The following is a 23,286-nucleotide window of genomic DNA, read 5'->3' on the forward strand; positions in this document are numbered from 1 at the left end:
GTGGGAGGAAGGTCATGTTTGACCAATCTGATTGAATTTTTTGAAGAGGTGACTAGGAATGTGGATGAGGGTAGTGCAGTGGATGTTGTCTATATGGACTTCAGTAAGGCCTTCGATAAGGTACCACATGGAAGGTTAGTTAGGAAGGTGCAGTCTTTAGGTATAAATTTTGAGATAGTCAAATGGATTGAACATTGGCTGAAAGGGAGAGGCCAGAGAGTGGTAGTGGATAATTGTCTGTCAGGTTGGAGGCCGGCAACCAGTGGTGTGCCTCAAGGATCTGTAATGGGCCCATTGTTGTTCGTTATTTACATTAATGATCTAGATGATGGGGTGGTGAATTGGATTAGTAAATATGCAAACGATACTAAGATAGGTGGAATAGTGGATAATGAAGAAGGTTTTCAAGGATTGCAGAGGGATTTGGGCTGCTTAGAAAAGTGGGCTGAAAAATGGCAGATGGAATTTAATGCTGATAAGTGTGAGGTGCTTCATTTTGGTAAGAAGAATCAGAATAGGACATACGTGGTAAATGGGAGAGCATTGATGAATACAGAAGAGCAGAAAGATTTAGGAGTAACAGTACATCGTTCCCTGAAGGTAGAAACTCACGTGAATAGGGTGGTGAAGAAGGCTTTTAGTATGCTGGCCTTTATCAATCATTGCATGGAATATAGGAGTTGGGAGGTGATGTTGAGATTGTATAAGACGTTGGTGCGGCCTAATTTGGAGTTCTGTGTGCAGTTCTGGTCGCCTAATTATAGGAAGGATATAAACAGAGTGGAGAGAGTGCAGAGAAGGTTTACCAGAATGTTACCTGGGTTTAAGCATCTAGAGTATAGGGAGAGATTGGACAGATTAGGTCTTTATTCTTTGGAGCGTAGAAGGTTGAGAGGGGATTTGATAGAAGTATTTAAGATTATGAAAGGGATAGACAGAGTGGATGTGGATAGACTATTTCCGTTAAGAGGAGGAAAGATTAAAACAAGAGGACATGAGTTAAGAATTAAGGGGCAGAGGTTTAGAGGTAACATGAGGGGGAACTTCTTTACTCAGAGAGTGGTAGCCATGTGGAATGAGTTTCCGGGAGAAATAGTGGCGGCGGAGTCAATTGTATTATTTAAGAAAAGGTTGGACAGGTATATGGATGAGAAGAAGATGGAGGGTTATGGGCATTGTGCAGGGAGGTGGGACTAGAAAGGGGTGTTTGGTTCGGTGCGGAATAGAAAGGCCTAATGGCCTGTTTCCGTGCTGTAATTGTTATGTTATTATATGTTATGTATATTCTCTGACAATAAATCTGAAATCTGAAATGTGATTGGCGAGTGGTGTGACTTCTGATGGGTTGAATGTAGTGTTGATTGTGGAGGATCATGTGACCTCTCCATCTGGAACCTGGTAAGGAGTGTGGATTGTGGAGGGGCATGTGACCTCTCTGTCTGGAACCTGGTCGAAAGTTGCATCACCTGCCAATCAAAGTTGTACTCTGCCCACCCATTAGTGCACACCTGACCATTGGCCCCTTTACATCACCCAGTGATGATGAGGGCCAGATCCTTGAGCTCGCTGTATTATAAAGTCCACTACATGCTTTAGCTCTTCCTCTGTTGTTCTTTGGTCCTGAGATGAACCCTGCTTCACATCAGATCACAAAGTATGAGCAATGCTGAAGGAGTCGTTTATGTGTGCACTATATAAGGGATCGGGGCTGTTAGCATTGGACAAAGAATGGCGGGTAGCAGATTGTTAATCCTTAGTTGTTATAAGACTGTACACAGTTGCTATTATCGGTAATGTTAAGTCTGATGTGACTGGGTTTTACTGTGTTTGAGTGTAAGCAGTTGCTAGTATCGGTAATGTTAAGTCTGATGTGACTGGGTTTTACTGTGTTTGAGTGTAAGCGGTTGCTAGTATCGGTAATGTTAAGTCTGATGTGACTGGGTTTTACTGTGTTTGAGTGTAAGCAGTTGCTAGTATCGGTAATGTTAAGTCTGATGTGACTGGGTTTTACTGTGTTTGAGTGTAAGCAGTTGCTAGTATCGGTAATGTTAAGTCTGATGTGAGTGATGTGACTGGGTTTTGTGATTGAGAGTATTAGTGTATATTATGCCTGTTGCAATCCCCTTACACGTGTTTTAATAAAGATCCTTCCTGTGTTCAGTCTGTGTCCAGACTCATTGCTTTTTGAGCCCACCAAATTTTTCCCTTCCCATATAACAGACATACAACATGATAGCAGGCTCTTCCAGCTCATGACCCCATGCCACCCAAATGGTCCTTGTACATTTGGAAAGGAGGGAGGAAACCGGAGCAACTGGAGGAAACCCACACAGACATGGGGAGCAAGTACAAACTCCTACAGACATCACCGTTGTGCTATCCTCTATGCTAACCATGCAACCCTATTTCTGATTCTGATATAATAAGAAAGAATTCTCCTACATACACGTTGGCAACAAAATGATCAAATCCTTCAAATGTTAACCTGTGGCTCCATTGCATACATTGTTCCTTCATTGCATGCCTTTTTCCAGCTGGTCTGCATTGTCTAAAAAGGTGTTGCTAAAAAATCTCAATCAATGGAGAATAAATGTTGTCAGTCCTTTGTTAACCGAGCCCCTGTTCATTGATTTTTGGGGGAGCTTTCATTGAAAGTTGTGGCCAATTAATGAATGAAGATCACAGCATCCTCCTAAAAATTCTGGATTCAGCTCACATGCAGCAACACAACGATCTAATGACCATTAAAGAATCATTAATCAGCTGGAAAAGTAATGAGAGTCAAATCAGATACAAAGTAATTATTTTTTTAAAAATCTCACTTAAAAAAGTGGGTCAAAATAATTTGTGCAAAGCAAATTTTGACAATAATATAAAGATGAAGGGATAAGATTCTACATTTTCAGTGCCAGAAGATCACTGCAGAGTAAATAAATGTTCTCTCTCTCTCTTTGGCTTGGCTTCGCGGATGAAGATTTATGGAGGGGGTAAAAGTCCACGTCAGCTGCAGGCTCGTTTGTGGCTGACAAGTCCGATGCGGGACAGGCAGATGTATCACCCTGTGAAAAGGGCGAGGCTAAGCTTCAACATTTTTGATGTGGTTACTATGTGTTTACCAGGGATTTACCAGTGTTTACGGAAACTTGATGCCAACCTCATAGATTTTAGCAAAGATTCCCCAATATTATCAAGAAGATTCTGAGAGAGTAGAGTGAATCAGACGCTAGTTTTCTTCAGATGCTGTTAATTTGCACTTTAATAACAGTGCATGTTATCAATCTCAAGAATTATTTTAACCAGCTCAGTATCAAGGCTATTTAATTACAAATCTCAGTGGCAAATGTTTTTGTGGTACTCTTCTGTGAAATATGAGAGTTCCAGTACCAGAAGAAGATAACATTCAAGAATATGTTAAACTAGTCTGGCACAGTTATAAAGCAGAATTTCATCCTCATAACCATGAAATAAAGTAAGACAAGATAACTCAAGCTCCTGGTAATAATATTGAACAATCGTTTATTTTTTGGTATATTAGATAAATGCAACTTCAATAGAAAATTATTAATTACAGCAATTATTCATCAATCCATCATTTATAAGTAGAATTCCTCCTTTTCATTCCCACCACACAACCTCTGACATTAATTGAAAATTAATGTAATATAATAATTAATTTGACTGTATAGCTTAAAGTCCACACCAGATCTTTCAGTGGGACATCTCTTGTCCAAAGGGAACTGAAGTATTCCTTGAGTATTATGAATCAGTGGAAAAGTTTGTTGTCGTTTTCATTTGAAATCTTCCTTTGTGGTTCCCATCAATGTTACATATGTTCATGTTAATAGTCTGAAAAATAGGAAATAAAACAATCCAAAAATAGTCAGTGTGGTAATTTAATTTTAAATATTTATTTGCTGCAGTTGAGCAGACGTCATCAGCTTCTCATTCACCCAAACCTTATGCATGAGTTTACCCAGTGATTGTGAGGATGCTATGCTATTTTATGATGGGTTTACTGTATTTAACCTTGCCATCATCTGTTCACTCCCACTTCTCAGTAAAGAACCTTACCTCACAGTAGATTCTGTATTTGCTTGTGATTCCATGATCTTATCCACTGAAAAACTAGTCAAATATTATCAGGAAGCATTTTACTTAAGTGCTGGTCAACAAGCTCCAAAACTTGGGCCTCTGTACCTCTCTCTGAAGCTGGATCCTTGACTTCCTCATTGGAAGGCCACAGTCGTACAAATTGGAAACAATGTCTCCTCCTCACCAATGATCAGCACTTAAAGGATGTGTGCTTAGCTCACTGCTCTACACCCATGACTGTGTGGTTAGGCACAATTCAAATGCTATCTACAAATGTGCTAATGACACCACAGTTATTGGCAGAATCACAAACGGCAATAAAGAAGTGTAAAGGAGGGAGATAGATCAGCTCGTTGAGTGGTGTCACAACAACCCTGCACTCAACATCAGCAAAATCAAGGAGATGATTGTGGACCAGGAGGAAATCAGGAAACATGAACCAGTCCTCATCGAAGAGTCAACTGTTGAGAAGGCCAAGAACCTCAAATTCCTGGGTGTCAAGATTTGTGACCTTTATGTCAATGCAATCATGAAGAAAACTCCCCTGTGGCTATACTTTGTCAGGAGTTTGAGGAGATTTGTTATATCTCCGAAGACTCTCATAAAGTTATACAGGTGTACCGGGAAGAGCATTCTGGCTGGTTACATCACTGTATGGTATGGAAGTGCCAATGCTCAGGTCAAGAATAAACTCCATAGGGTTGTTAACACCATGGGCACCAGTCTTCACTCCATCAAGGATATCAATGGTAGGGTGGTATCTTAAGAAAGCAGCATCTATCCTCAGTGACCCCCACCACCCAGGCCATGCCCTCTTCACTTTTCTACCATCAGGAAAAAAGATACAGGAGCCTGAAGATGATCACTCAGTGACACAACTGCTTCTCCACCTCTGCCATCAGATTCCCAAATGAGCAATGAGCTACAGACACTATCGTACTTCAAATTTTTCTTTTTCTTGCACTATTTAAATTATTTTGTAAAGTGTTTCATAGAAATGCTTGCATTTTTATGCTGCCACAAAATAATAAATTTTGTGACATGTTCATGACAATAAATTCAGATTCTAAGTTCTGTTAACTGACCTCAGTTGGTGTGATGGTGCAACCTAATAATTCCTGTCAAGCATACCTACTTAGATGACAGGTGAAGGCAGAGCTGCAATTATTTATGGTCTTCTGTCACAGCATTTCCTAATCCCACGTCATTTGCAGCCCAGAAGAATAAAAGTGATATGTATCACTGTCGATGGGTTTGGGACTCCATTACTTTCAGAGCCTAAAGACAAGCAGTCAATAGCACAAGTGCAGCTTCTTCCCCGCTGCCATCAGATTCCTGAATAATCAAGGACCCAAAGACACTGCCTTATTTTTTGTGCTCTATTATTTTTACTTTTTTATAGTAATGTTGTAAGGAGGTTATAATATGAATGTTTGCTCTATGATGCTGCCCCAAAACACCAAATTTCATGACTTGTTCATGACAATAAATTCTGATTCTGATTCTGATTCTGAATCTGATTCTGATTCTGAATCTGACTCTTAATCTGATTCTAAATCTGATACTGACTCTAATTCTGATTCTGATTATGATTCTGATTCTGAATCTGACTCTGAATCTGATTCTAAATCTGATACTGACTCTAATTCTGATTCTGATTCTGAATCTGATTCCGATTCTGATTCTGATTCTGATTCTGATTCTGATTCTGAATCTGACTCTGAATCTGATTCTGAATCTGATTCTGAATCTGATACTGACTCTAATTCTGATTCTGCTTCTGATTCTGATTCTGATTCTGATTCTGATTCTGATTCTGAATCTGAATCTGATTCTGATTCTGATTCTGCTTCTGCTTCTGCTTCTGATTCTGATTCTGATTCTGATTCTGAATCTGATTCTGATTCTGATTCAGATTCTGAATCTGATTCTGCTTCTGATTCTGTTTCTGATTCTGATTCTGAATCTGATTCTGAATCTGATTCTGATTCTGATTCTGAATCTGATTCTGATTCTGATTCTGATTCTGAATCTGATTCTGATTCTGATTCTGAATCTGCTTCTGCTTCTGATTCTGATTCTGATTCTGAATCTGATTCTGATTCTGATTCTGATTCTGATTCTGATTCTGATTCTGAATCTGATTCTGCTTCTGATTCTGATTCTGAATCTGATTCTGAATCTTATTCTGCTTCTGCTTCTGATTCTGATTCTGATTCTGATTCTGATTCTGAATCTGATTTTGATTCTGATTCTGATTCTAAATCTGATTCTGCTTCTGATTCTGATTCTGATTCTGATTCTGAATCTGATTTTGATTCTGATTCTGATTCTGATTCTGATTCTGATTCTGCTTCTGATTCTGATTCTGATTCTGAATCTGATTCTGATTCTGAGTCTGATTCTGATTCTGATTCTGATTCTGATTCTGATTCTGATTCTGAATTTGATTCTGCTTCTGCTTCTGATTCTGATTCTGATTCTGATTCTGATTCTGATTCTGAATCTGATTCTGATTCTGATTCTGATTCTGAATCTGATTCTGCTTCTGCTTCTGATTCTGATTATGATTCTGAATCTGATTCTGATTCTGTTTCTGATTCTGATTCTGATTCTGATTCTGAATCTGATTCTGCTTCTGATTCAGATTCTGATTCTGATTCTGAATCTGATTCTGCTTCTGATTCTGATTCTGATTCTGATTCTGAATCTGATTCTGAATCTGAATCTGATTCTGATTCTGATTCTGATTCTGATTCTGATTCTGATTCTGATTCTGAATCTGATTCTGCTTCTGATTCTGATTCTGATTCTGATTCTGAATATGATTCTGCTTCTGATTCTGATTCTGATTCTGATTCTGAATCTGATTCTGCTTCTGATTCTGCTTCTGATTCTGATTCTGATTCTGATTCTGAATCTGATTCTGATTCTGATTCTGATTCTGAATCTGATTCTGATTCTGATTCTGATTCTGAATCTGATTCTGCTTCTGATTCTGATTCTGATTCTGATTCTGATTCTGATTCTGAATCTGATTCTGATTCTGATTCTGATTCTGAATCTGATTCTGATTCTGATTCTGATTCTGAATCTGATTCTGCTTCTGATTCTGATTCTGATTCTGTTTCTGCATACTCTGCAGAGGTTCAGCAAGGGCAACACAAGGGCAACTAGAGACAAATGACTAATATTGGCCTTGGTCATGATAAACATATAGTGATAATGATTTAAAAAAAAATGAACTATGTTCAGATATGGACGACAGACACCAGTGAAATACAGGAAGTTGAGTAAAGCATGGAAGTCTACAGACACCATGATTGAAGTAAAACCTCAATGCTGGAGAAAGCCAGCAGGTCAAACAGTGTACTTTATATAGCAATGATAAAGATGCACAACCAATGTTTCAGACTTGAGCCCTTCATCAAAGTTGCTTGTGCACCCAGGAACTGTCAAGGACCTTCATGTGGTCATTACAACGGCGTCCTGTGAACATCTCTGCTCAGGAATACAAAAAGGAAATCCTTGAGTTCAGGCAGAATGTATGAAGTTGTAGGCCCATGCCAGGTGGCCGGGATAGGTGCCAGTGTACCCACCTTCTTTCTTAAGCAAGTGAGTACCAAAGTCGGAGATTCTTGCTGCCCACGCGCTGCTGGAATTAAATCCCCTGGGACCATTAGCGGGACTCCACAAACCAATTCTGTGGAGGATGTAGCTAGATCATCCTTCAGTGCAGTACAGATATCTAAAAGTACGCAAGGCAGTTCATCTATCCAATCTGGTCGCTTAAGACATACCATGAGAGCCGTTTTCATATGACTGTGAAAATGTTCCACTAAGCCATTAGACTGGGGATGATAGGCCATTGAACGATGCAGTTGCATGCCCAGCAGCTGTGCGATGGTGGACCATAACCCAGACAGTGGAGATATGCACGGGTAGTCCGAAATGCACTATCCAATTGGCGATGAGGGCTCTCACACAAGCTGAGACAGAAGTGTCAGAGAGTGGGACAACATCTGGCCATTTTACAAACCTGTCTAATATTGTGAAGAAGTGAGTAGCGCCATTAGACAGGGGTAACAGGCCAATGATGTATATGTGGATGTGATCAAGTTTGTGCTGTGTGGGTGCAAAAACCTGCAGTGGAGCTTGGGTGTGGCACTGAACTTTTGCGGTCTGGCATTGGATGTGTGTCCTTCCCCAAGCACCAACTTGCTTGCACAGACTGTGCCACATGAATTTTCCCACCAGGAGACATGGTGTCTAATTGAAGGGTGAGCCAAACTGTGTATGGCATCAAACACCTAATGTCACCACGCAGCGGGTACAGTGGGCCTCGGTTGGCCGGTGGATACATCACAAAGTAGGAAAGTATTTGCTGGACCAAAATGTATGTCCTCCAGTTTCAGTCCCAATATGGGAGTGCGATACACGGCCATCTCTTCATCTCCCTCCTGAGCTGCTGCCAAAGCCGTGAACTCTATAATGGGAGCAGGCGAATGGAGGGAACCTATGATGATGCAGGATAACTTGTTGGCAACTAGATTTTTTTTTTCTCTCAGCGACATGTTTTATTGTAGTCCTAAACTCTGAAATGTAGGAGAGATGTCATTGTTGTCGTATAGACCATGGATCCGACATCTTGGTAAAAACGAAAGTCAAAGACTTGTGATCCCTGTTGACCATGAACCCGCTGCCCTCTAGCGAAATAGCGAAAGTGCCGTGTATCGCACTGCCATATTGGGACTGAAACTGGAGGACATACATTTTGGTCCAGCAAATACTTTCCTACTTTGTGACGTATCCACCGGCCAACCGAGGCCCACTGTACCCGCTGCGTGATGACATTAGGTGTTTGATGCCATACACAGTTTGGCTCACCCTTCGATTATGATGACACCAAGTCTCCTGGTGGAATCCTAGTGGAATTCCCCAGCATTGTCTTCTGGCATTTGTTTGAGAAAAAGTTCCTCAAAAAGCAGACAGGGCTTGTGTCTGTCTATGAGCACCAGCATCTCGTTCATTAATTGGGAGGAGTGCAGTCACACAGACCATCCATATGAAGAAGTCATGCTGCCCTGTTGCATCGGGCAAGGCAGAAAATATGTATAAGCAGGACTTTGATGGCTTCATACCTGTCGTTGGATGGAGGCTGGGGTAAGAAATCGACACTACGCCCTGTGGAGTCTTGGTCCAGTGATGCAACGACACAGTAGTACTTAGTTGCATCAGCAGTAATCTGGTGAAGATGGAACTGGGCCTGAGCCTGCTTGAACCAGTTCTGTGGCTGTGAGGTCCGAAGTACTGGAAGTTTGAGCGCAGTGGTGTTCTGTGCATCCTTAGTGAGGTCCAAAGTGTTGTTTGAACTGAAGCCATTGTCTGTGAGCTGAACAGACAAGTTATTTTATTTTAGAACTGTTTAATGGAATCTTCACAGAAGTTTAAACATTTAGCGCACAAACACAATCAGCCAATCTCTGAAGTCATGCAACTCCCAGAGTTCCTTGTGCCCCCCCCCCCACCCCCTGCCCACTGGGAACTCCCAAAGCTGTGGGGTCCCACAACTACGTACATTTGTTAATGGAGTGGTCCGCTTCACCATAATAACTTTGATTGTTTTTTTAGATAGAGATGGAGTGAGTCACACAGTATGGAAATAAGGCCTCTGGCTGACTGAGCTCATGCATTCACTCTTCCAAAGCAACTCTCCCAGACTGGAGCACTCATCTACATACAAAGCAATGTTTTAAGGCAATCATTCAACTGACCAACCTGCACACCTGAAGTCCTGGAGGGGACCTGCACAGTAAAAGGGAGAAAATGCAATGTTACTGAGCTGTAACCGGGGATCAGAGTTGAACCAGGATGCTGAAGTTGCATGGCAGCAGCCCCACCAGTTGCACCACTGTTTCCCTCTTCCAACTCAGGGGACTGTTGTACTCCCACAGCTTGGATATGATCAGCTAAACATGACTTGGATTTTAATTTAATTAACATTTTTTTGTATTTTATTTTAATTTAATTTAGAGCTAAGTCCCATCCAAATACACCAATTAACCTACAAACCCCATACATTCTTGGAGGTGGGAGGAAACCAGATCTTCCAGAGGAAACCCATGTGGACACGGGAGAATGTACTGACTCCTTACAGACAGTGCCGGGCATTGCTACAGCTTTGTGTTCACTGTTTTTGTAACAGTACTGTCTGATTGGTATGATTGTTTTGCATTGGTTCTTATTTAATTCAAACATTAGAAATTCAATATATATAAGAAAAAGTGACCTACAACTAAGCCACTGGAATAAGAAAATGTTACTTAGCAACATAAGCATGGCAAGTTTATGGAAAAAAAACATTTGTCTCCCATTGCTCAACATGAAACTGCTTAACTCAGCACAGACCTGGGATCAAATCTGAGATTTTCGATTCACTGGGCTCAGCTCAGAGCTGCCTTCACGACTAAGTCATGGGGGCAATTTCTTGTAAGGGTGATTATTTTAATAGCTTATATTTGATGTCCAGGTTATGAAACTTTCAACCGCACTAGTCTGCACTAATATCGAAGGATCCACCTCAAAGAATTGCTCTTGCCAGCAGCGGCAATTTGGAGGTAGTTAACATTAACCCTTTTCATGTGTTGGAAAACATTTTCCCACTGAGTTGTTTGGGACTTTTTGGGAAAAGTCATGTGTGCCTGGCATCCGCCTAATATTAGAGCTTTTAATTGCATACTTTCCAAAGCACATCATTAAATATTTGTGCACTATTTTATCAGACTTAAACATGCAAAAGGAACTGTCAAACCAAATGGAAGGGGTGTAGTGATTAAAGTTGATGAATAGCTATTGGGTGTAAGGAATATAAAGTATGTAGCATGAATTAGCTATCGGGTTACCTGATGCATACATTCCTATATATTATTCCAGAGAAAACAACTTCCTGCAGTCCTGCTGAACAAGTAACAAACAACAAATTCTGCATTTAAGTTGAGGTGCCGTGACCAGATGCAGTCCAGACAACAGCACAAGAATGAAAAAAGATGAGGCAACATTTGGTCCTGAAAGCAGCATGGAGTACGCCACAAAGGTTGTTTTCTTGAGCTGTCAATAGTAAAAGGATTGGTAATAGTGTAGATTACCACACTAACTTGATTCCTGGCAGCTTTAAGAGGTTCAGTGAAAAGCATGGCGTCATTTTGCTGAGCTGCCTGAATGTTTTGCAGCAATCAGAAAAGTCTGCCAGAGTTTTCTAAACAATCTCGCAGTATTTTAGGTGTCTCTGCTTGCGGTCTGAAACTTCTTCCCATGTTGAAGGTTAGAAGGTGTCTGATGCAGAAGACTGACAATAATTTTGTTGATTACAAATGTATCAAAAATTGAATGACATTTATCTGTTGATAATTACTGCATCATTCATTTTTTAAATGGTTCAACATGGACAAAAGGAATAATCCTTATAGGAACAGGGGTGGCTTGCGGCAAAAGTGTTTTAAATGGTTTCCTTTCCATGATGTAGTATTGCTGCCTGCAACTTCTCTTTGATCACATATTTCACCAGGGGTCATAAGATGAACAGAGGTTTTTACATAATTTTTACATTAAGAGCTAAAAAAAATTCATTTTCAAAAACATGAAATGTGATTTGCTTCCACCATTTGTTCTCTACTTCCTTCCTAGTGTTCGGCCACGTCACTGTTATTTCCCCATATTATTAAACCCAGCAGACAAAAGCGCCCCCATCATGGATACTGCCAATGTTTGAGTTCTGCTTGACAAGTGGCTCAGTCTCTGCAATACCCATGGGATGCACTCCCCAATCTGAATTGAGTTAGTGCATCTCAGCCAACAAAAGCTTCAATCGATGTAAGATTTTTCTTCTCAGTAACTCATTTTTAAAAATATTTAGGCATGCAACATGGTAACAGGGCCTATCCAGCCCACAAAGCCCATGTTGCTCAAATACACCCATTAAACTATACGCCCTGTACCATTTTGGAGAGTGTAAGGAAACCCCCACAAGTCAGAGGGAAAAGGTACAAACTCCTTAGGGACTTGCACCTGGATCACTGACGCCATTCCAGCATGGCGCTAATCATGCTGGAATTAAATCTTGGATGAGTAACTGAGAAGAAAATCCATAAATTGATCTCTTTCTTGATGGTTTCTCATTGGCCTCTACTGGAGAGTACAACTCAGGAAACTCTGATGACCCTGACTCAGTTGGACTCCAATGCCACCCACATAAAAAAAATGACATGACTCTTTCCAACCTGTCCTTGTGCAATGGTGCAATGAATGCAAATCAAATCTATTTTCTCCTAAATTTTATTTAACTGACTTCATGATTCATCTGATAAAAAAATTGAAATATGAAAAATTGCTGCATATTATCAGCCCATTTATCTCTCTTTGGCTTGGCTTCGCAGACGAAGATTTATGGAGGGGGTAAATGTCCATGTCAGCTGCAGGCTCGTTTGTGGCTGACAAGTCCGATGCCACACAAATAGACAATGATGAAGTGCTATGAAGAAAACAATAAGCATTGAATATGGACCAGCACATGATTGAAAGAAATTACCATTCTGTGCTTAAAAAACATTGAATGGGCCTTATGAGAAATTCAGCTGGGAAGGATTGACGGCCTAGAACAGTCAATGAGGTAAATGCTGCCTCTTTTGCCATTGTGTGTTATAAAATTGCCTGTCTCAAACATGTGGAAGCACACTGGTCAGTATTTCCCATCATGTTTTTATCCACTTCAAATTAATGGGTTGAAATTTCAGATACATCTGTAATTAATTTCTCATCCCTTCTATCCAGTTTTCTTCTTTCTTCAGCTGCTTTGAATAAACAAATAAAAAAAATACTGTACTATCGTTGACGAGGATCCCTGAAGGCGGAGAATTTTGAGCTGAGTGCCAATACTGCAAGCTTTATCCTTCGTGTCTTTACACAATCTTCAACTTGTGCACCTGTTGGCCAGGTTAGGAATTCAAGTTTAATCCAAAGAAACACCATCTCCTGGAAATCTGATCACTCGGTTATTATTTACAGTGAAATGATTGTTTGGCAACTCCACATTAAGCCTATATTTTCTGCATGAGTACAGCAACTAATGTATAGCCCACAATAACTAAAACATCAATTAAGCAATAATTATAATGCAGACTGGCAGTGTTTTAGATGCTAAATATGTGGGTCATATGTCACATTTCATAAAAGGTTTCATTCCTCACATCACTAAAGGAAATAGTTAGTCACACATCTGCCACATGCACAGTACCAAGAGAGTAACTGACGAGACTAAAAAAAGGATTTTTTTTAATGCAGCTTTCCAGAAACAATTGCTCTTAATATGGAAACAGCAAGGTTTTAAATAAAAGATTCAAGAAGACAAGGGGAGCAAAGTAGGAAAAACAGGAAGAATGGGTTTTAATAGATAACGTTAGTAAAGAACTGGTTTCAGTATAATGTTCATATTGCCTTGTAACTGTTGGAGTACGTGTCTATGGTGATAGTTAGAACTACTGTGGCTTTATTTGACCTCCCTATTAGAATGTCATCATTAGTTGTAGTACATGTCAGAGAACACAATTAAATTTAGATCACAATGGGTTATTAAATAATTGTAATTCTTATGAATAATTATTGGAGTGTAGTGGTGCTACCATTAAACGAACTAGGCAGTCACCTAGGGCACAGACCACAGAGGGGTGCTTAGGGTGATCAAGCTGTCCGGTGAGTGAGGATCTCATGGATGGCAATAGGGTAGTGGTTCCCCAAGGGAGGGGGTGGGGGGCACAAATACCCTCACTCGCCCCTGGCCACATTAGCTCAGTGCTGGGTCACTGCAGCCTAGCATGTCCTTCCCTCTCTCCCAACTCCCTCCACCTCCACAGTCTCTGCTCCCCACTCAAGGTCCCCGTTCTCCCTCCCCCATCCCAGTGTCCATTCCCTTTCCCACTTCCCACCTTGCTTATTCTCCCCCTCCCTCGCTTCTCCCTCGCTCGCCCCCGCTACCCCTCCCCCCCCAGAGCACTTGTTCAATGCTAAACCCTGGGAGATGAGGTATTATTCTGTCTTGACTACTCTCTATTAACTCTTAACATGGCTTCTTTTATCAGTGTAAAAGATAAGCCAGGGTTCTCAATCTAGGCCCAGTGATATATCTCTTCTATCTTTATAGAATTATATTGAAGTTACTGCAAAGATAGGGGGTATTCAGCCAAAATGCTTGGCAGCAAAGTTTCTGCACAAATCAAGTCCCTTACTGCTCTCTTAATTTCATTTTAACATCACCACCCTTCCTCGTTTCTTTTCTCGTTAACATGTTTTGCTAATTGATTCAACAAATTCATCTAGAACCAAGTTCTCTATTTTCATCACTGGAAAGGTGTGTGAAGTAAAAGGTTTTAATGTCGTGTTGCCCTCGGCAGAGGTATGTATTCTACTGAGTGCCCTTTAGTTCAAAATGATTTGTTTGCCAAAATACTTTCTTTTGTATTTGAGAAAGATAATCAAAGATCGATGTTTTACTTATTCTTGCAATTTAAAATAAATTCACCAGTTTTATGTTTTGTGCCTTTCATTTTTCTCCACAAAACATCTATTTTTTTGAAAATGGCATTTTTTTTGGGGGGGTGTGGGGTGCAAGTAGTTGGCCTTGCCTCGGGCACAAAATAGCTTGGCACCGGCCCTGGGTGTACTCCAACGCTTGCTGAAAATGACAATTGCCAGAGCTTGAATGGAAATTTCATTTTATCCAACCTTTATAGTGAGTGCTGTATTTTAAAGTTTGCCACAGGATGTAAATGTCACTTGGAATTTATTGTCCTTTGAAAATTTGAAGTCTTTGGAGAATAAAGTTGGATAAGATGTATAAACTGTCGTTAGAACTGAACATGGGCCCTCAATTGCAATTGAATGGACCAAGATTAAAATTGAGGCCTGAACTTTCTAAAGTCTCTTGATTCAAAATGTTAAAGCCCTGGAATGTGAGGGTCACCATTTTTGATCTAACCATGATGTCACTGTTTGTTGATTGCATAAAAAATGATAGACTCTTTGAAAATTCTCAACTTTCTTTTCAAATCCCCTTCATGGTCTCCCCCTCAGTAAATCCAACTCACTTAACTTCCAGGACAATAGTTACCTATCAAATTCTGGCCTCCTCTGGAACTCCCAATGCTAACTACTCCTTGACAGGACTCTAAACTTCGAAATTAGCCTAATCACCTCTACCATCCTCTTTCCAGTTTTTAAGAGGCCCCTTACAACCTTTCATGCTGACCAAACTTTTAGGCCTAATTTGTCCTTAAGTGATTTGCTTTCAAATTGTCTTTGATAATGTTACTGTGAAACATCTTGGGCAGGTTTTATAATGTTTATGGTGCAATATCAATTCAAACTGTCAATGCTGTGAACTAAATATCAGAATTGGCTACTCTTTAAAGTCAAACACAGAAATTCTGGAGGAACTCAGCCAGTTTTGAAGTGTCCATAGGAGGTAAAGATATAAACCAGTGTTTTGAGCCTGAACCCTTCCTCATTGTGAGTGAAATAGACAGGAGTCTGAATTCAAGGCTGGGGAAAGAAGGGGGGAAGAATAGGATGGGGAGGAGTACAGACCAACAGACTAAAGGTGCTATTTGAATATGATAGGAGGAAAGGTGAGAATTGATTTTTGTTTTGTGGAAGGTGACAGAGGGAATAGTGAAGAAAGAGCTTGAGGAAAGGAGGTATGGGGAATAAGATGGGGGTGGTGGTGGTGGGGGGGACAGGAAACCAGAGAAGTCAATGTTAATGCTATCTGGTTAGAGAGTGCCTAAATAGGTGTCGTTCCTCTCATTTGTAGGTGGTCTCAATTTGGTAGTACATGAGACCATGGACAGGAATATCTGAAAGGAAATGAGGCAGGAATTGAAATAGGCGACCAGTGGGAGATCCAACTATTGTGGGGAACAGAGCTGAGGTACTCAACAAAGCAATCTGCTAGTCTGCGTCCAGTCTCTTCGATGTAGTGGAGACCACAATAGCAGCACTAGATAACCACCTCTGACTCACAAGTTGTGTTGTTTCACTTGGAAGGACAATATGGGGCCTTGAATGGTGGAGAAGGAGGAGGTGTGGTCATATTTGGTGCATCTCCAGTGGTCACAGGGGTAGGTCCCAATGAGGCAGTTGGTGGGAAGCGAGGAGCAGATGAGGGTGTCATGGAGGGCACAGTCCCTATGGAAAGTGGAGAGGGAAATATGTGTTGTGATGGAATAATGTAGTAGGTGACAGAAATGGCAGAGGAGGATACGTTGAGTGTGGAGCCTGGTGGGGCGGTTGGCGAAGACAAGGGGAATCCTGTCATTGTTGCGTGTGAGAGTGGAGGGGGCCAGGGCTCATGTGCAGATAGTAGAGGATACTTAGGTGAGGGTAGAGTTGATGGTGGTAGATGAAGATGGAAAGCAATGTAGTTTGAAGAAAGAGGATATCGCTAATGAGTTGGTGTTGAAGACCTTGTCCTGGGAGCAGATGCGACAGACACGGCGGAATCGAGGGAAAGAAATTAAATCCTTACGGGGGACAGGGTTGCAGTGGGAGTTGGTGGGTTTGCAGAAGATGTCTGTCAAGAGTTAATCTCCTGAGATGGAAATAGAGAGAGATTGAGAATAAGGAGAATGTTGCTTGAGGTGGACTGAGTGAATTTGAGGTCAGGGAGGAAGTTGGCTCTTTAAGGTCAAAATTTAGTATTGTTTTAGTGCATACGACCCACTTTGGAAGCATGCATTAGGTTCATTTAATAATTTCCACAGAATTAATTGATTGCAGCCATAGATTGCAGTACAGTTGCTAGAGTTACCAGTCAGCCAAGATTCTCAGTTGACATCCCTCTCTAATAATCCATTCTGTGCTTGGATCCAGACTGAGGTCAGTCTTGAGTCATATCACATATAGGCGAACAGCTAATCACAGCTCATTGCCTAGATCATATGAAGAATGAGTCAGTAGTGGTGCTTTGCATAGCTGTAATGTGCACCTATCACAAGTAATGGGGTCATCACTGGAACAAAAAGAATGTCTGAGTAATGGCCACTGGACTTATTAACCTCCAAAGATTTGGATCTGTTGAAGTCAATGGAACCAGACAAATGGATGTGAATATCATAATTAACCTATACTTGCAGATGCTAAAATTGCTAGCGGCCAAGGTTTTCCCTTATGGTGGGCATAGGGGGTTCAAAGGGTACCGAGGTACACTGGGTGCAATGGATAAAGGGGTAGAAAAGTACAGAGGACATTGTCAGTATAGAGGTACACTTGAGTAAAGGGGGTACAGGGGTACAGTGGAAAATATAAGGGCATGGCATAAAGAGTACAATGTGTTAACTACTGGATTTTTTTAAATTGAGGTCTTAAACTTGCCAGGCCACCCCAGGTCTCCCGACTGGACGGCAGAGAAAGAAATTAGCATTGACTACTGTTCTCAGGCATTGCCTTGTGGTTACTTCAGAACAACACCAGCTGTGCCTGAAATACAAAAAAAATGTTTGCCCTCTCCACTTTAAATCAAAGAGTGACCTGTGGACTGAAATAGAAAAATATATAGTTCACAAAATGGAGGAGAGGAATTACAAAAATGGAAACGAGGCCAAGAATGAAATCACAGCAAAAAGTGCATCTATTGTAAGCTGGAATATGAAAAACATATGAAGGTCCCCATGGTCTGTAACATTTCCACTGAAGAATAGTATCTTTTCTTAGTGTGATCTATTTCCTCTTTAGTCCTGCCAAAAAAAAAGGAATTTACCCTTGAGCATTTACATTCTGCTCTGAAAATCTGACCAGACATCTGATTCATAAAAAAAAGGTTTAGGATATAGCAAAGATCACATTGCTGTAATTAAAACAAGACTGAAAACAGAGCATCAGATTTGTGGAAACCTTTGAGCATTAAGGCCTTGAATTTTAACCCTTTGTGTTTTACATTTTGCTATTCCATCTGTCTCACTGAGTCAAAAAGACAAAAACTGTGAGGGAGGATGTCTCAATGACCCATTGTAGCGCGAATAAAAGCTCTCACGACTGGAGGGATAACAAATGCTTTTATTAGCTTATAACTATGGGTAGGGTCTCACAGTAGTCTTCAGAAGGGTTCTGTGTTTATATGTGGGCTGATGGGAGCGGAGCTGGGAGGAGGCGCCATCAGCACAACACCCTACCAGTGAATCACAGTTCACTGCATTCACCCCTTCCTGCAGAATTTAGGGTCTGCGAATAAGACTGAGAAAATGGGTTCAGAAAGAAAAGTTGAAAAATATACAGTTATTTACAAATTTACAGATTTAAGTGGTCCGGGGTCTGGAGATCCTGGTGGAGCGCCTTAGCACTGGGGGACCTTGAACTCCTTGGATCGCCTGGTCCTCTTGTGAGGGACGAGAGGCGGGCTGGGTCACTGGCTCATTGATGGAGGGGGGGATGCACTTTCTTCCTGAACCGGATCCCCCGGGGCCCTGACTGGGGGGTGGCGAGAATGAGCTTTGTGGCTCGCTGGGCACTTGAGGTGATGGACCCTCTATTCCGGTGGGTGCCAGGTCTCTGAGAGAGACAGTGTCCTCTCTGCCATCCATGTACTCCACATAGATGCACTTGGGATTGGCGTGGAGCAGTTTCACTCTTTCCACGTGCTTCCTGAGAAGGACTGGATTAGGAATGGTGAGCCAGATTGGAAGTGTAGTTTCCGGTGCCAACCTTCTTTCGAAATTGAATAGGAGCTTATGAGGAGCAGCGTTGGTTGCGGTACATAGTAGTGATCAGATGGAATGGAGCACAATAAGGAGGACTTCCTGCCAGAGTGAGTCTGGAAGGCCTTTTGACTTCAGGGCCAGTTTGACAGCCTTCCAGACCGTGGTGTTCTACTTTTCAACCTGCCCATTCACCCAGGGGTTGTAGTCCTGCTGGACTACCCCGCACCAACAGGTACTGACGTCACTCATAAAGAACGAACTGTGGTCACTTTGAATATAGCTGGGATACCCGGAAAGAGTGAAAATGGAATCTAGGGCCTTTATGATTGATGAAATAGACATATCTGGGCATGGAATAGCGAATGGGAAGGGGCAGTACTTATCAATGACAGAGGGGAGAATGTGTTCCTGTTCATGGAGGGGAGGGGTCCCTTAAAATCGACGCTGATCCATTTGAAGGGGCTGGATGACTTGATCAGGTGCACCTTTGCGGGGTGGTAGAAGTGCACTCTGCGCAGACCTGGTAAGACCCGGTCATTTTCCTGACGTATTCCATGGTGTAGGGCAGATTGCACACCTTGACAAAATGAGCCATGGGGTTAACCCCTGGATGGCAGAGCTCATTATGTAGAGACCACAGTTGGCTGGTTGGTGTGTGCAGAGGCACAGTTTCCTCTGGATAAGGTATCTGGAGGGTCATTAAGGGCTCCTGGCCAATAAACAATGTCATAATTGTAGATGGGGAGCTCGATCCTCCACCTAGCAGTCTTGTCATTTTTGATTTTTCCCCTCTTAACATTATTAAACATGAATGCGGCAGAGCGCTGGTCAGTGAGGTGCATAAATTTCCTACCAGCCAGGTGTCTCCAGAGCCTCATGGCTTCTACAATGGCTTGAGTCTCCTTTTCCACAGATGGGTTCCGGAGCTTGCGGCCTTGCAATGTCCATGAAAAAAAATGCAATCTGCCTGCCCGTCTGGTTGAGGGTAGCGGCCAAGGCTATGTCTGAAGCATCATTTTCCACTTGGAAAGGTACATTTTCGTCCGTTGTGTGCATGGCAGCTTTCACAATGCAATTTCGGAGGTAGTTAAAAGCCGTTTGGGCTTCAGCTGAGAGGGGGAAAATGATGGCTTTTAAGAGAGGGTGAACCTTATCAGCGTATTGAGGGTGTAATATGAGAAAAGCCCCAGGCATCTCCTCAAAGCCTTTGTGGTCCTGGGAATGGGGAGCTCTAACAGGGGGTGCATCCTATCAGGATCTGGGCAAATGAAACCATTCTCCACCACGTAGCCAAGGATAGCCAGATGTTTAGTCCTGAACATGCACTTGTTCAGTACCTTCTACTCCATATAACTGTTTCATTTAAATTGGAATCTGAAATTGAGGTGCCACGATTGGTGTAACAATTAGCGCAATGCCTTCACTGCGCCAGCGATTTGGACTGGTGTTCGAATCCCATGCTGTCTGTAAGGAGTTTGTACATTCTCCCTGTGCCTGTGTGGGTTTTCTCCTGGGGCACCAGTTTCCTCTCACCATCTGAAACGTACTGCGGTTGGGGGGGGGGGGGGGGGTGTAGCTTATTTGGGTGTAATTTGCACGACACAGTCTCATGGGTCGAATTGGCCTGTTACCATGCTGTATGTCTAAATTTCAATTTAAAAATTTGAAAACTTGCCAGATCACCATCATTCCTCACTTTTCTTTGTTAATTTAAACTATAATTAGTTGACTCATTCATACTAGCCTGAAACCCCCCATCCTGCTGCCAAAACCTAATTCTGCCCTGCAGATTTAATGAGAGGTTCTGTAATTGTGGGAGAGTGGGGATGCAAAGCAAGGTGGTAGTGGTATCTAGATGTTCCTTGCAGTGTCCAGCACTTAGTTTGGCAGAAATTTCCATGGGGTTTTGGAAAAATGCCATAATCTATCTTGGGGGTCTCTTTACACAGAATTCAGCAACTCCATGCAATTCTAGCCCACAATAGCTTAGAAGTGTTTTGCCCTGTCTCCTCATGGTGGGAATTGGCCCTTGAGACTTGCCCGGATGGAATGGATGACAGCTTAGCAGTCTCCATGTTTTGTTCCGAATCCTGTCCTGCCATGATACCATCTACCCCTTAACACGTGAGGACTCTTCCTCCTGTAAAATGTGCATGTGTTTGTGAACATATGCTCACTGGGTCCCCAACAGTTAAAAAGGCCCATTCCAGAAGGTACAGAACCATTGAAGAAGGTACAAAACATGCTGAGCTAAAACAGTGTGAATGTTTACTCGAGAGCTCTTCACGGGCGACATTTCTGGAAATTTCAACAAATTACCGTTGCACCAGAGAGTAGTTAACCATATGACATAACCTTTAAAGGGATTACATCCTTGAAGTAACAATCTTTGCACACAACCAATATGATTCATGCTATTCCTCCGTTAACAAAAATGCTTCTGAAAGTTTATCTTCCTGTGTCAAATGCAGCCTGACATTATCGATGGAGCCTGGTCCAATCTTGATAAATACAATGAACCTCATCAAAAGAAATCTCATGTCTTTTGCATTCATTTTTAATAGTATTTGGAGGTTTTTTTTTCCCAAATAAGATATTTCTCTGCAAACAACTTTAGTATTGATCATAATTTTACTGTATTTACAACATAAACACAGTCAATGGATTTCCTGATACCTCAGGGAATTGTGGTCATTTTAAGAATGTGTCCAATGTGTCCAGTATTACCTAATGTTTAATGTCCCATGGGAAATAAATGGGAACATTCAGCCTACAACATGATGAGATGGTAAAGATTGGAACCACATGTCTTCACATTACACATTTGGTTTGTGTGTATTACTAGTAAGTAAATACAACCAGTAAGTCCAAGACTTTAATGTTCTTTTACACAAATATTGCCATTTCAAGGTATGCCAAGTGAAACATTATTCCCTCCATCAATAAAAGCATAAGAGCTGCTTGTCAAATGGATTTTTGATATTGAAAAACAAATTGGCTATTGCATTTCCATTTCAGTCAAAGAGAAAATTGCTCGAATATTTTAGAGACGTTCACTTACAGGTTATGGATCTGCAAAGAGCTTGAAATAGCAAACTCAAAACGGGTTCCCACTGATGGAAAGATTTGTATAACAATAAAATGGTAACATGAGTTTTCAAGTTGAAATATTTTTCAAAAATAAATTGCTTGTTCAGGCCATTTATGATGTTACTTTTGATGTTTCAAATTAATGTTGCAGGGAGAACGCATTTCAAATCGCATTAGCCCAATTATCCCATTGTTAACATGATTTCTTCTTTGGCTTGGCTTCGCGGACGAAGATTTATGGAGGGGGTAAGAAGTCCACGTCAGCTGCAGGCTCGTTTGTGGCTGACAAGTCCGATGCGGGACAGGCAGACACGGTTGCAGCGGTTGCAGGGGAAAATTGGTTGGTTGGGTTTTTCCTCCTTTGCCTTTTGTCAGTGAGGTGGGCTCTGCGGTCTTCTTCAAAGGAGGTTGCTGCCCGCCAAACTGTGAGGCGCCAAGATGCACGGTTTGAGGCGTTATCAGCCCACTGGCGGTGGTCAATGTGGCAGGCACCAAGAGATTTCTTTAGGCAGTCCTTGTACCTTTTCTTTGGTGCACCTCTGTCACGGTGGCCAGTGGAGAGCTCGCCATATAACACGATCTTGGGAAGGCGATGGTCCTCCATTCTGGAGACGAGACCCATCCAGCGCAGCTGGATCTTCAGCAGCGTGGACTCGATGCTGTCGACCTCTGCCATCTCGAGTACTTCGACGTTAGGGATGAAAGCGCTCCAATGGATGTTGAGGATGGAGCGGAGACAACGCTGGTGGAAGCGTTCTAGGAGCCGTAGGTGGTGCCGGTAGAGGACCCATGATTCGGAGCCGAACAGGAGTGTGGGTATGACAACGGCTCTGTATACGCTTATCTTTGTGAGGTTTTTCAGTTGGTTGTTTTTCCAGACTCTTTTGTGTAGTCTTCCAAAGGCGCTATTTGCCTTGGCGAGTCTGTTGTCTATCTCATTGTCGATCCTGCTCAGCTACAGGTTGAATTTATCAGCCTCGAGTAACAATAAGATAGTTTGTCGCTGATGTCAGTTGTTCTCTGATTCATCTAACCAACCATCGCGTTTTGGCTTTGTTAATGACTTGTCCCATATGGCCACCATCTTTTGACAGCACATCAGTCCAGTAGAGCCTGGTTGTGCCTCCCTATAATGTCTCTTTTCCTTGGAAAGTTAATCAAATATTTTTGTGTGGAAGAATATCTTGCTGACAAGAATCAACATTCTTGTTATTCCTTGGAAATTAGTTGCAGTAGCATCACGCAACATTCTGATTTAGATAATGGTCATCTTCCCTATATCTTCTTAGCCACTGCCTTTGGTCTTTACATCTGTTGGGGAAATATGAGATTACAATTTACCACAAGTACTATAGATACCAAA

At 41.8% G+C, this 23,286-nt stretch overlaps 1 protein-coding gene across 2 annotated transcripts in view; it reads right to left on the bottom strand.

Annotated features, from left to right (window-relative positions):
• Positions 1-3,498: 3,498 nt before the first annotated feature.
• The window catches only part of LOC138759822 (uncharacterized), a 39,850-nt gene continuing 20,062 nt past the window's right edge, over positions 3,499-23,286 (bottom strand). The window contains exons 1-2 of one of the 2 annotated variants that reach the window (XR_011355121.1): positions 4,072-4,313; positions 3,499-3,846 (exon numbers count right to left, since the gene is read on the bottom strand). Coding sequence is in view for 1 of the 2 variants with exons in the window: in XM_069930376.1 (XP_069786477.1) it covers positions 3,834-3,846; positions 9,234-9,484 (264 nt within the window). In the remaining variant the exon portion in view is untranslated. Of the gene's footprint in view, positions 3,847-4,071; positions 4,314-9,233; positions 9,485-23,286 lie in introns of those variants that run through there. The other variant, XM_069930376.1, reaches the window with a different exon arrangement.

This window comes from Narcine bancroftii, chromosome 4 (assembly GCF_036971445.1).
Source record: "Narcine bancroftii isolate sNarBan1 chromosome 4, sNarBan1.hap1, whole genome shotgun sequence".
In the NCBI taxonomy this organism is placed as follows: domain Eukaryota; kingdom Metazoa; phylum Chordata; class Chondrichthyes; order Torpediniformes; family Narcinidae; genus Narcine; species Narcine bancroftii.